Raw genomic sequence first — 14,036 nt, 5'->3', positions numbered from 1 at the left:
AAAACTAATAACAATAGTGGGAACCGAATTTCAGGAGTAACTAAATAAATTTATTTTTCAGACAAAAACGAAATTCCGAAACAAAATATTTCAGTGTGCACATGTCTAATATGCATTACAGCTAAACAGTGGCATCGCCCAAGGGGCGACACCCAGGGCGGGTGGCCGGATTGCGTCCGCCACTCACTAACACTGGAGAGCAGAGCAGGAGGCAGAATGGGAGAGAGAAACAGCAGCGCTGAACAGACAGCGGGAGCTGCTGGCGTTAACTTTCTAAATGAACCAGCAGGTGATTGCTTGCTAGGACCACCATTCTGCTGCCTGCTTTTTGCTCCGCTTTGCTGTATCTTCCGCTCTACATGCCTGAATAAGGTAGGAAAGGGCAGAGCTGCGGGGCTAGGGGCTGTTTAATTGTAATCAGTCCAGAGGTGTGGGCGCTGTGTAATGTAAAGGGGTCCAGAGGTATGGGGGCTGTATAATATAAAGGGGTCCAGAGCCATGGGGCTGTGTGTAAAGGAGTCCAGAGGTTGCGATGCCTGTGTTATGTAAAGGGGTCCAGAAGCACAGGGGCTGTCTAATGTAAAGGGGTCCAGAGGTATGGGGGTTGTGTAATGTAAAGGGATCCAGAGGTACGGGGGCTGTGTAATGTGAAAGGAGTCCAGAGGTGCGGGGGCTGTGCAATGTAAAGGGGTCCAGAGGTGTGGGGGCTGTGTAATGTTAAGGTGTCCAGAGGTATGGGAGCTGTGTAATGTAAAGGGGTCCAGAGGTACAGGGGCTGTGTAATGTAAAGGGGTCCAGAGGTGTGGGGCTGTGCAAGGTAAAGAGGTCCAGGGGTGCGGGGCTGTGTAATGTGATGGAGTCCAGAGGTTTGGGGGCTCTGTAATGTAAAGTGGTACAGAGGTGCGGGGGCTGTGTAATGTAAAGGGGGTCTTCCTACATTTTACCCGCAGTTATAGCTGCAGACCTATAGATTTCTATTAGGTAGGTTGACACCAGCCCTAGTTACGCCACTGCAGCTAAGTATGGTGAAATTGCTCTTTGGGAGGTATGATGCAATACATTATTAAAACATTACATACTGGAAAGGATGTTACAAAGTAATAATTAAGAAATAAAATTATGGAGTAATGTTGACAGTTACAGTTACAGACATACAGAAACAGAATCCGGATAATCTATTAAACATAACCAGCTCAGGATTACAACTGGATAGCCATACCATACGGGATAGCAAGATTTTTTTTTTTCAATTACAACCTCCAATCCGTCACAATCCAGGTACAAAATATTGAATTCTCAGTTGTATTTAAACTTTTTCAACGTAGTATTGCCAGAACTGAGCCAGTGCTTGTCAGTTGTAAGATTTACGTGTACTAGAAGGCAATATTCTGCATGGAGGTGTAGGTCTAGGTGTAGGTCTTGCTTTTGTCACTTTGCGGTGCGTTGGCAGCCCATCCGAAACACCATATCTTAACATAAGTATGTTGACACACCGCAATTTAATTGCAATGTGTAAATAATTTTCGGGACTATATGTAGTATATACATAATAGAAGCTCAGCAAACCGATAGATAAAACATACACTTTTTTTTATTTTGGTTTACATTGTCTACGTGTGTGATATGTTGATATTTCACAGGTATCATGATTTCCATTCTGTATGAGCTCAGAGTCAAGATGAAGCTGCATAAAGGCTATAGAGTGGGGATGATTCTCATGTTATTCCCACTACTCCTGCCTTGGAAGGGTAAGTCTGATCTCCATCAACAAGGGCAAATGATTTATAAAAGAGGTTGTTTTTATGTCTAACCATTTGCACAGCTGTTGCAAATAATCCCCATTATGAGACTAATATGTTTATTTCCTATAATCATCAGCACCATCTAGAGACCACAATGTGGTATTTTCCTGCAATACCTCACACGTGAAAGTACTACATTATGGCCACTAGATGGAGCTGATGATCATAGGAAAGAACACATAATAAACACAATGCAGAGATTATTTGCGATTGCTTCGCCAATGCTTAGACATTTACATTAAAAAAAAATTCTTATAAGTAGACCCCAAAAACTTACGATAAGCACTAGACATGTGCATGACAAAAAAAAATGTTTTGTTTGTTTAGATTCGTTAATCTAGTTATTTAATTTAGTTAAATTTGGACGATTCGTTCAATTCGTATTTGGAATTCTAATTCCGAATTCGTGTTCTGAATTTTTTGAATATTTCTTTGAATTTACTGATTTCTTTTGCTTCTTATCGTTTGAACCGATAAATTTTGAATTGGTTGAATCGTAAACTTTAGATTTTGATTTTTGATTTGAATGTGCGAAAGTGAACTAACACAAGAAAAATCTTCATTAAATGTTAACAATGGGGATAATGTACATAAGGCAAATCCACTTTGCACTGCAAGTGCACTTGAAAGTGCATTGAAAGTGCTCTTGGAAGTGCAGTCGCTCTAAATCTAAGGGGTAGATCTGATATGAGTGGAAGCTCTGCTGATTTTATCATCCAATCATGTGCAAGCTAAAATGCTGTTTTTTATTTTCCTTGCATGTCCCCCTTGGATCTACGGCGACTTTTCTGCCAAGTGCACCTGCAGTGCAAAGAGGATTTTCCTTTAGTAAATAACCCCCAATGACTCTTTAAATCATCTTTGGCTTAAACAAAATAGCATTATTTCAAAATGGTACTCTAATAACACACACAGTCTTTTATTTGAGCAATATGTGTACAGTTAGAATTCGACTGGAGTTCGATGTGAAATTGGATTTGAATTTCAGTCCGAATTTCCGAAATTCTGATACATTTTGTTTCGTTATTCAGAGCATTTGGTAAAATGTGTTTAGATTGTAATTTGGATATTCAGATATATCTGATATCTCAGAATAACAAAAAATGTGTCCGAATAATAATTCGGAACAAAACGAACTGCACATGTTGTCAGAAACCATGAAATCAGGCCGAGACAGAAGTACAGTAAAATCACACTTGTTTATTAATAAAAGTAAAAAGAACAAACGTAGTCAAAACATAGCCAGAGTTCAGTAACCGGAACGGATAGTCAGACAAGCCAGAAGTCAGGGATCAATGTAGTGGGAAAGCAAGCAAGATCTGGAGCCAGAAGGGATGTCAGCAAAGCCAGTCTTGAACAGGATTGCAGGAGATAATTTCTGTGATGTTGACCAAGGCGAAGGCAGAGCTCCTCTGGACTGGATGGCTTAAGTAGGCAGGACTGACGAGTAGGATATTATCAACAGCTGAGTCACTGTGGAGAGATAGGAGCTGGAAATAAGCTGACATCTGAGCAGCCAGCTCAGAGAAGGAAGGGCTGAGCCCAGCCCTGACACATGTCTAATGCCGTATACACACGACCGAACTTTCCGGCAGACTAGGTCCGACGGTCTTCCCGACGGACTTTCGGCGGAGTTCTGATGGACTTTCCGAACGAACGGACACAAACAATCACACCAAAGTCCGACGGATTTGACCGGGATGACGTACGACCAGACTGGAATAAGGAAGTTCATAGCCAATAGCTTCCCTAGCATCATTGTTGGTCCGTTGGACCTGCATAAAGACGAGCGGTTTTCTCGATAGGAACTGGTTCCTGGCGGAAAGATTTGAAACATGTTCTATTTCTAAAGTCCGTCAGATTTTTCGACAGAAAAGGTCCGATGAAGCCCGCACACGATTGAATTGTCCGATGGATTTGTTCCTTCGGAACTTTGCTGTTGAAAAGTTCGGTCCATAATAAGTACACTGTGATCACTAAGCAGTTATAAGGGTTGGTGTGTAAAACCTCCAATGGCAGTGGAATGATTTACTGTAACTGTACAGCAAACTGATCATACAATATTGAGTGAGTACTTAAAGCAGAATTAAATCCTCCAACCTTTTATAGCAATGATGGCGAACCTTGGCACCCTAGATATTTTGGAACTGCATTTCCTATGATGCTCAACTACACTGCAGAGTGCATGAGCATCATGGGAAATGTAGTTCCAAAACATCTGGGATGCCAAGGATTCACCATCACTACTTTATAGCCATGGAAGCTGCCATCTTAGCCTCTGTTTGAAGTGCAGTGACCATGATGCAGCTTAGTTATTATACCAGCCATTTCTTGTTGGCTTGACAGTTTGGTGGAGAATCCAAGCCGTTATCATTCATGGATTGCCTTAAATGTAATGGCCTGTACACACGACCGTTTTTCCCGTCTGAGTAAATTCTGAATTTTTTTCCCACGGAGTTCTGACAGAGTTCCGCCGAAACTGTCTTGCCTACACACGATTACACCAAAGTCCGATCGTCAAAAACGCGGTGATGTACAGCACATACGATGGGACTAGAAAAAGGAAGTTCAATAGCCAGTAGCCAATAGCTTCCATAGCGTACTTGCTTCAGAGCATGCATTGTTTTTGGTCTGTCGGAACAGCATACAGACAAGCGGTTTTCCCAATAGGGATCGATTCCGTCGTAAATATTTAAAACATGTTCTATTTCAAGGTCCATCTGAATTTTTGAAAAAAAAAGTCAGACGAGGCACACACACGATCAGAATATACGATGAAAAGATTCTGTCTGACTTTTTCTGTTGGACATTCCACTCATGTGTACGCGGCATAACTGTTTTGGAAAACAGTTAAATCAATGGGTTTAGTTCCACCTTTAAGAACTTAAAGTCAAATTGAGCTTTTAGTATAAATCAGCTAATCATACTCAAGGAACAATAAAACAAAAGTTGTGCAAAGTCTCACAGTTTGTGTTCTTTAACCCCTGCACACCTAAGGGTAAAACAAATCTAAAGGCCTAAGCAAAATTTTACAATTTTGACATGTGTTAGTAATACTGACATATGTCAAAATACTAACCACCACATGCAAAGCCATTCACAACTCTGCCCCGAGCTACATCACCAATCTTGTCTCCAAATATCACCCAAATCGTCCCCTCCGTTCTTCTCAAGACCTCCTACTCTCAAGCTCTCTCGTCTCCTCCTCCCATCTCATCTTCAGGATTTCTCCAGAGCCTCTCCCATACTCTGGAACTCGCTACCTCCACTTGTCTGGCTATCTCCTACTCTGGCTACCTTCAGGCGATCCCTGAAAACTCATCTCTTCAGGAACGCCTATCACATCTCCAACCAATCTTTTACCACTTCCATCAGCTCATTCCCCACAGTTACAACCATTTGTACCACCTGCCCTACCCTATTAGATTTTAAGTTCTTCTGAGCAGGGCCCTCTTAATCCTCTTGTATTTTATTGTATTGTCTCCCTTTTATATTGTAAAGCTCTGCGCAAACTGTTGGCGCTATATAAATCCTGTATAATAATAATAATAAAATCGTGCATATCATCAAAACTACTTTGTGCATCCAGTTGGATTATACCGCATTTTTTTCAGGCCAAATTGGGCTTTCATTTGGTATTAAATAGTTGTGTATATCACCTGATTTATTTTTTATTTTTAAAGAAAAACTGGCCCAAAATAGTAAAAAAACAAAAACATCTTTTTTAAATGTAGCTGTATATTTCTTGTTACTACCATAACCTATTACCAAAGAACAACCCAATACATTCTTCTGCTCCTGACAATGGCAGCGATACCACATATGTGTATTTGGTTGTATATAGTACAGGCCAGAAACAATAGTGAGCATTTTACTTCTTTTATTTTTTTGTCCTACCTAAAACACAATATATATATATATATATATATATATATATATATATATATATATATATATATATTTTTTTTTTTTTTTTTTTTTTATTATTTAAAACATTTTTTACAAACACTTTTTTTTTCTCTCTGCAAGGAACAAGAAAGATACATTGCATCCTTCTTCTCCATTCACAGGAAGAGAAAAAAATAAAAACAAGATCGGGCTTCGCGGTGATCCACAGTGATCAGGTGACCCAGGATTGGTAGATCCGGGTCCTGATCATAAGTTCATAAGTCCTGGTCTCTGTGCTGGGAGCACACTGTGTGGCGTGCTCCCAACACAAAGGGAGAAACACATACGTATATGCGGCCCCACGTAAAATAGCCCAGTGCGTTGGCTGCATACATGTGTTATGTTGGTTGGACTTGATGGACTTTTTTCGACCACACCTACTATGTAACTGGTCAGTGTGAAGGGGTTGATAAGAAGCCACAGCCTGAGTAGAAAAGCCTACCCCTGCACGCATGTTGTACAGAAGGACCTTTGCTTTCTTTTTAAAAGTAGTGTTATGGCCCTACTGATTTAGAACAAGAGCTCTCCAATCATAAATGTTTATCCCTCTGATCTGCCTTCCCACTGAATTAACAAAAAGATATTTTTTTCCTGGAGAACCTCTAAAAAAAAAAAAAACATTATTTTTACTGCCTTTGAGTGAAACAGGTAGATTTGGTATTTGTAGTACAAAACACAATATTTCTGTCCATTACTCGATAAGGAACTATGAGACCTATTTTTCGGAGATTTGGGACATTTTAAGAATCTTGGAAGTAGACGTGGTTTGAATAGGTGGCTTTCTTAAAAACAAAAATGATTTTGTTACATGTGCCAACATGCTGGTTGATAAATAATCATGCAATGGTTATCTTTACAGGAATGAAGTGTCAGTCTTCCGATAAAAATACTATACAAGTACGTCAATCTTCTACAGTCCAGGAGGGTTTATGTATCACCATACCTTGTGGTTTTACCGCTAACTATAAGAGTACGTTCAGAAATGCCACAGGATTTTGGATCACAAATAAAACTGTTACCGTGGCCTCTAGCAACCCATCCTATACCGGAGGAAAACCAAACTTCTTAATAACGGGAAACCCAAATAATGGAGACTGCACTCTGACCATAACTGGTGCCAAGAAAGAAGATTCTGGAAGTTATTTTTTCAGATTTAAAGAGCCTCCAGCAAGCCAGGTGGACTATAACTCCTCTGTATCAGTACAGGTGACAGGTATGTTTAATTATTACTCATATCTGTTAAGAATGTTACAGCATAAGGACAATTGTTGGGTAGTTTTTTTTTTGTCCTATATTGCTGCATTTTGTGAATTTTTTTGTTAAATGTAAAGAAAAATATGACATACCTTGGATTACGAGCAAAATTCGTTCAGAAGAATGCTTGTAATCCAAAGCGATTTTCCCCATAGGAAATAATGGAAATAATATATAATGGAAACTCAGATAATCTGTACCACAGCCACTGCTTGTCTATGCAGTACCGCATGTGGACAGTGGTGTGGGGGGCTCCGGAGTAGACACTCGGAAACATTCGGAGATGCGGAGAAGCTCAGAGACATGTGTGTTTCCAAGTCTCTCCGAGCATCTCCTAGTATCTCCAAGCATCACTGGAGCCACAGCACCTCTGACCAAATGTGGTACTGCACACCCCAGCAGCTTGAATCCTACTCGTCTTGCGAGACAACGTTCGCAAAGAGAGTCAGGATGTGAAAAAAAATAGCTCCTATTGCGAAATTTTCGTAAACAGTAGTTGAAAGGAAGGGCATGCCAATAGACAAGGTGGCTCCTCTGGACGAACGTCTGTGCATAGCCTAATACATGTTGCCTTTCATGCTTTCATGCTGCCTCTTGCTAATGCTAATGTGCATATATGTGCACGCGCCTATGAGAGCTTGCATACCCGTGCACACCGGTGCTTATGTGCACTTCTGAAAGATGTTGGCACCAAACGGCCCAGTGCTCAGATCAGTGCTACTTTGTCTTCAGCCTCCTGTGCATCCTGTGTTCCTGTGATTCTGTATCCTGATTCCAGTTGCTGACCCGGCTTGTCCTGACCATTCTCAAAACTCTGCCTGCACTGACCTTGGCTTGTCCCCTGACCTCCACTTCTGTCTGCTCCATTGGCTCCTGCTTCTCTGATTGATTCCAGACCTGGCTTGTTTCCTGACCATGTTCCTTCTGTGCAGAGAGAACCTGGTGAGGGCATTTTAGGTGGAAAGGCTCTGGGCAGAGATGTACAGTGAAGTTTGCTGAACAGAGGGCCAGAGGGGACAGTATGGAAAAAAAGAAAGGTAACAGCGCTCTCTGCAAGGACAACTCAATCCATACAACAGGTCCACTCAGTTGACGAGGTTCGATGTGTCCCAATACCCTCCAATGCAACAGTAGTAAGTAGAGCCGGCAAAACTGTAATCCTTGAAGTGTCGTTTATTGGTACATCAGAGTGACAACAAAATAATAAAGCTGACACTACTGTCGAAACGCGTCAACTATCGTCAAATGTATTGTTTTATTGTCACTCTGATGTACCAATAAACGACACTTCAAGGATTACAGTTTTTCCGGCTCTTCTTACTACTGCCAGAGGGGAAATATATTTATCTTAAATTCTCCTGATTCCATCATAAATGCCGGGAGAACATAAAAAACAGACCACTGGAGAGAACTAATCCCAGTACCAAAGCCCTGCAAGACCAATAGGCTAGTCCTTGTGTCTCTATTTGTCCCACTTTAAAAATGCTGTTGATGTCACATTTTACCTTCTGTATCCAACTACTCTGACAGATCTCAAAGAGAAGCCTAAGATCTGGATGCCGGATGAATTGATTGCAGGGAAGGATGTGAAGTTGGGATGTGTACCGCCTGGAAATTGCCCTGGGAAACCTCGTGTACAGTGGAAAAAGAGTAATGTTGTTGGGACATGGATGAAGATAGCTGGTTTCTCATTTACTCCAACTCAGAATGATCATCAGACGTCTGTTACCTGTGAAGTGACCACCTTAACTGGGAAGATAATTAATGCACGGCACATCCTCAGTATTAGCTGTATATATCTCTACTTCCGAATCCTTAATATGTACACATTAATCTTTGCACTGTTTAACTTTTGTAGTATACACTAAAAAAGTCACTGTTCCCTTTCAGTTTTTAGAGCTTTTAATTTAAATCCATTTATGGGCATTTATATATATATATATATATATATATATATATATATATATATATATATATATATATATATATATATATACATACATACATATATACATACATACATACACACACACACAGTATATATTATAGATTATAGACTATATTATATATACAGTATATTATTTATTATTATATTTTAACAAGCACTGGGCTATATTGTACGTGTAACTCTCCTACTGTATTATTTTTTTATAGATCCCCCTGCAAACATGGAGATCACAATTTCTTCATCTACTGGTATGATATATGTACAGGCGGTCCCCTAGTTACAAACATCCAAACTTACAAATGACTCCTACTTACAAACAGATGGAGACAACAGGAAGTGAGAGGAAATCTACCCCATAGGAAGGGAAATTCACTCCTGTAATGCCCTGTACACACGGTCGGAAATTCAGACACAAAAGGTCAGATTGGATTATATTGTCGGAAAATCCAATCGTGTGTGGGCTCTATCGGACTTTTTCTGTCAGAAATTCCAACCAAAAAAATTTGAGAGCAGGATCTCAAATTTTCCAACAAAAAAATCAGATCGGACTTTTTCCGATCGTTTGTAGAGAATTCGGATCGGACAAAGTGTCCCGCATGCTCAGATCAAATTATGAGACTAAAGCTATTGGCTTCTAGCCTGAACATAGTCCCGTCATTATGAACGAACGTCATCACGTTCCAAACGATCGGATTTTCTGACAACTTTGTCCGACCGTGTGTATGCAACACCAGTTTCGGACAAAATCCGTCTGAAAAAATGTTGTGGTCGGAATGTCCAACCGTGTGCACAAGGCATAAGAGCTATCATGGGAAAAGGGTACCTCCACTGATGCTTTATCACCAATCCTTGTTTCCACATCAACCGAAAATGTTCAAAATTCAATTGTCGTTGGGGCAGAAAGTTAGGTGAAATCTTCTGAACAGGAGCACAGACAGCAAAATAAATGTTGCCGAGGTGTTAACCCTTCCCTATGTTATCCAAAAAGCCTAAACATTTTTTTCTTGGCTGGAGCTACACTTAAAAAAATGTACTTGTTCCGACTTATAAACAGATTCAACTTAAGAACAAACCTACAAACCCGATCTTGTTTGTAACCCAGGGACCACCTGTATTTTCCATGCGTAGTTATAAAAAACCCTACAAAACATGCAATGTACAGTATCTTTTCTAAATTATAGGAATATTTCATATTGATTTGTAGTCAATCAGCATTTTAATTGCATGTTTTCCCAATCCAGCATTATTAGTCGGTTGGTACTTTATTCTCACTTAGCTCAACCCACAATGTTCCTACATTGCCTTTTATTATACACTTTTTTTTTTCTTTTAGGAAGAAACGTTGACCTCAATGACACTTTATTTATTAGTGAGAAGGAGTTTTTGATTCTTAACTGCTCGGTGGAGGCCAATCCACCAGCTAGAGTTGTCTGGAGGAAGAGTAACCATATAAAGCAAAATAACACAATCGCTGAAGGGATAATTTGGTCTGCTATCAACATAACCGAGCCTGACATTTACAGATGTTTTGCTTCAAACAAATATGGGATCAATGAAACCTTTATGGATATCAAAGCTGAAAAAGGTACTGGTTATAAAGTCCTTTTGAAAACACTACTTGACTGGTATATACTTTTGAGTGCCAGACCTGGAACAAGCTGTAATGAGTACCAACCCCACTATGATTCCCTACAATTAAGTCCTTCTTTTGGTAAAAAGGTATCAGAGGATGTCTTAGGTGGGCTTTGTATTGTTCGTCTGGAACAATAAAGCTTACTTTTGGTAAAAAGGCATCAGAGGAGGAGGTTTTAGGTGGGCATCCTGTTGTTCGCTCAGAATAATAAAGCTTTTATAGCATAGGATTTCTTAGAGTGCAGATAGCTTTCTTCTGGTTTTTATGCTATAAAACCTTATCATTATAGCAGTTTCAGATCTTATGAAAGATTCCCTTTAAGTTTTCAGTCTAAATACTAACTTTAAAATAATATAGTGTCCAGGGCTGTCTTCAGCAATGATTGGACTCTCGGAAAACCTTTTCTTGGGCCTTCCCCCATGCAATTTTGCTCTCACATCTACATCTACACAAAGCCCCTTCCCTGAAGCTACCCCCATCATTACAGAGGACCCCCCTCCCCCATACTGCCATCATCATTACACTGGACCTCTCTTCCATCATATTACCCCCCTCAGTACATCAGAGCACCTCCCCTATACTACCCAAATCATTACACAGGACCCTCGCCTCCATACTACCCTCATCATTACACAGGACCCCCCTCCCATGCTACCTCCATTATTACACAGGACTACTTCTCTCCCTCCACAGATTCCTACATTGCTCTCCCACCCAGAAGTCTCACCTTGATAATGTCCGTTGGATGTTTGGCGAGTACCAGGTACACACCGCCGATCCCTCTGGCAAAGAGGTTCTTCAGGGGGGCGATGGTCTTTTTCTTGTTGGACATGGTAAGGGAGATGGGTCGGAGGGACTGTGCCCAGGACTGGCAGGCGCTCTCCTCAGACAAGGTTTACCTTACTGAGCTGACCAATCACCACAGAAGTTGCAGACATAACACCCAACCAATCACCATTGCCCCCAACATTCAATTCCACCTTCATCTCCTGAGTCCTGAGTAATAGCCAAATCCACTTATCAACTATTTGTGGGCAGTGCAGGGTCAAGGGGCAACTCCGATGCTTTGGGCACCCAAAACAATACTGGTCCTAGGGTAACTGCCCCTTTTGCCCTGTGTTAAAGATGGCCCTGATAATGCCCTGTTTTCCCTGGGTGAGTGAGCTACTTAAAGAGTTCGTTGTTTCTGTCCATTAGCTTACTTTGGTAAACTTTTTGAGCTTGGAGGCATTTCCATTCAGTTTACTTGCGCACAGCTAGATGAGTGACCTCCATATCCTCAGTGAGTTTGGTAAACGATTGGACTTCTGTTTAAATTATTGTAAAACATGTCAGAATTATATTTGTAAGCCACTCACAGTATACATATGTGCTTTTATAATTTTTTTTTTATATTTTTCCTTTATACTAGATCTTCAGCAGAGACCAGAAGTCACAATTGTAGTAATGGTAGGTTATCCTCGCGCTATAGTGGTAAAGTTAGAGCAGGTTGATGTGGTTGCAGCAGAAAACACCGACAGAGGTGCAAACCCTCCCCTCAAAGTGACAGTAAATAGTAAATAGATGGTGTTGCGCTCCACATAAAATAAATTAAGTCTAATAACACAATTAATAAATAATCTCATAAAATCTTGAAAACGCACTCATGTGATTAAAATTAAAATCACTAAATAATCGCATAAAATCTTGAAAATGTGCTCATGCGATTAAAAATTCCATTAATTCTAGAATAAATACCAAGTGAATAATACAGTGCTTGAAGCTATTTCCTACTAATATTCATAAAATGAAGAAGCTAAAATAATCTATATACTCGTGATAAAGTGACAAGAAAAAAAAATCGCAAGTCTTAAAATTATCAACAAAATCGTGACATCAAACAAATCTGTGTCAGTCCATGAAAGTGCATACAAGTGCCAGCAATATGTGCAAAAAAGAGTATATATAAAAATATACAATAAAAATATAAAAAACGGTGTATGAAAAAATTATTATCACAAAATGCAAAAGATAGTAGTCCAGCAAACGTGATAAAAAAATGTCTCTAAATAAGTGTACAAAGGCTAAATCATAAAGTTCATGCAGAAGATGAAATAAATCCACGCTGTGCTATGTGAGGAAATGAATCCTATGAACAACCCCGGGATGATTCCACCAGTGATTTTTCAGCTCCTTAAACGTGGGTGCTCACACACTGAGTGCAGTGGGTACCTTACCTCACTGCTGTCAGTAAGACAGCAAAATACTCCAGTGCAGCAGTTGTGTCCTCAAATGGGGTGTATATCCTCAGTAGGTATAGGGGAACTTCAACACTTTGCGGTGTATATCCTAAATGTAGTATGGGCGCCCCCAAAACCTTTTCCTCCAGATATTCCGCAAGGGATCGCAAATCAGACCCAAGAAAGAAAGAGGGGTGCTCCAATAGTGAAGTACGTTCACACAAATACTTTATTATAAAAAGGAACTAAGTCCTGGGTACTCACACTTATACAGTAACAATCAAGCGTTTTTTTCACTAACAAACAACGAACGGCTTCCTCGTTCGTACCCCGGACGTCACTTCCGGTATCCTCCTAGGCCAATCCTACGCGTATCGTCATTGATCACGTGACTTCATCAGGGACTAATGCATAGGAGGTGGACGAACGTTTAAATAGTCTTTGTAATGGGCGGCCATTTTCCTGTAGTCAATCCTATTTACTACTATTCGCAGGCACGACTCTAGTTAGACGGCCATTTTGTGATAGACTACCTTCTCGACCGGTTCTTGTGCGCTTCACGGTCGTATTTTCTATAGATACAGAAATAGTCTATTCGTGTATTAGGTAGATCTGTGTCCGCTTACCTGGCTTCAAGCCTAATTGGGACATTTGGTGGTTATGTTTATTCAAACAATAACCCGGGATCTACCTAATAGCATTCTTAATGTCAGTGGCAATGTAAACACATTCGCTTGCTATTGGAACGACGGGACCACAGTTCGTTCGTGAGCTGGTTTAAAATTAAACTTAAAATTGAACTAGTATTGTAATAGGAAATAGAAAATTCATAAAAAATTATAAAATTATAAAAAATGGCTTGAGATGGAGGGTAATGTGCGAATTATTAGATATTCTTTAATTGGTAAAAAAACATATTGACTCTAAATCTTTCCTATAAATTAAAATATTGGTACTGGTTAATAAGTAAAATATCTAGAATAGTGTGACATAGTATTTTTCATATTAAGATAAAATAAAATTAAAATTGCTCCCGACACTTTAAGCGATGATCAAGATATCAAAAGGACGCATATATATGCGATTTGGGGGATGGGTACCGGAAATGAAGTCCAGAGTTCCAAACACACCCCTTTCAGTATATCATTGTAGAGTACAGTAACAGGCAAGATGTTGTATGTCATAATGCTTTAAATATATAAAATTCAAATTCATAATAAAATATCTAAAAT

The 14,036-nt window shown here is 39.9% G+C and overlaps 1 protein-coding gene across 1 annotated transcript; it reads left to right on the top strand.

The window, feature by feature from the left end:
- Nucleotides 1-1,645: 1,645 nt before the first annotated feature.
- Nucleotides 1,646-11,853, top strand: LOC143933381 (sialic acid-binding Ig-like lectin 13). The gene is made up of 7 exons (XM_077456248.1): nt 1,646-1,748; nt 6,610-6,963; nt 7,229-7,387; nt 8,535-8,795; nt 9,159-9,200; nt 10,286-10,537; nt 11,783-11,853. Exons 1-7 carry the CDS (start codon nt 1,646-1,648, stop codon nt 11,851-11,853), a joined length of 1,242 nt encoding a protein of 413 aa, XP_077312374.1.
- The last annotated feature ends 2,183 nt before the right edge of the window (nt 11,854-14,036 follow it).

This window comes from Lithobates pipiens, unplaced genomic scaffold, assembly GCF_037356315.1.
Source record: "Lithobates pipiens isolate NorthernLeopardFrog02 unplaced genomic scaffold, aLitPip1_a1.2 Scaffold_27, whole genome shotgun sequence".
NCBI classification, from domain to species: Eukaryota; Metazoa; Chordata; class Amphibia; order Anura; family Ranidae; genus Lithobates; species Lithobates pipiens.
This window is presented reverse-complemented; position numbering and strand designations above follow the sequence as displayed.

Excerpts from the sequence above, each read along its gene's own strand:
- LOC143933381 (XM_077456248.1), top strand. The coding sequence starts at position 1,646 with ATGATTTCCATTCTGTATGAGCTCAGAGTCAAGATGAAGCTGCATAAA. Across the intron at positions 1,749-6,609 it reads ACTACTCCTGCCTTGGAAGG|GAATGAAGTGTCAGTCTTCC; the intron begins GTAAGTCTGATC and ends TTATCTTTACAG. Across the intron at positions 7,388-8,534 it reads AGCACCTCTGACCAAATGTG|ATCTCAAAGAGAAGCCTAAG; the intron begins GTACTGCACACC and ends CTACTCTGACAG.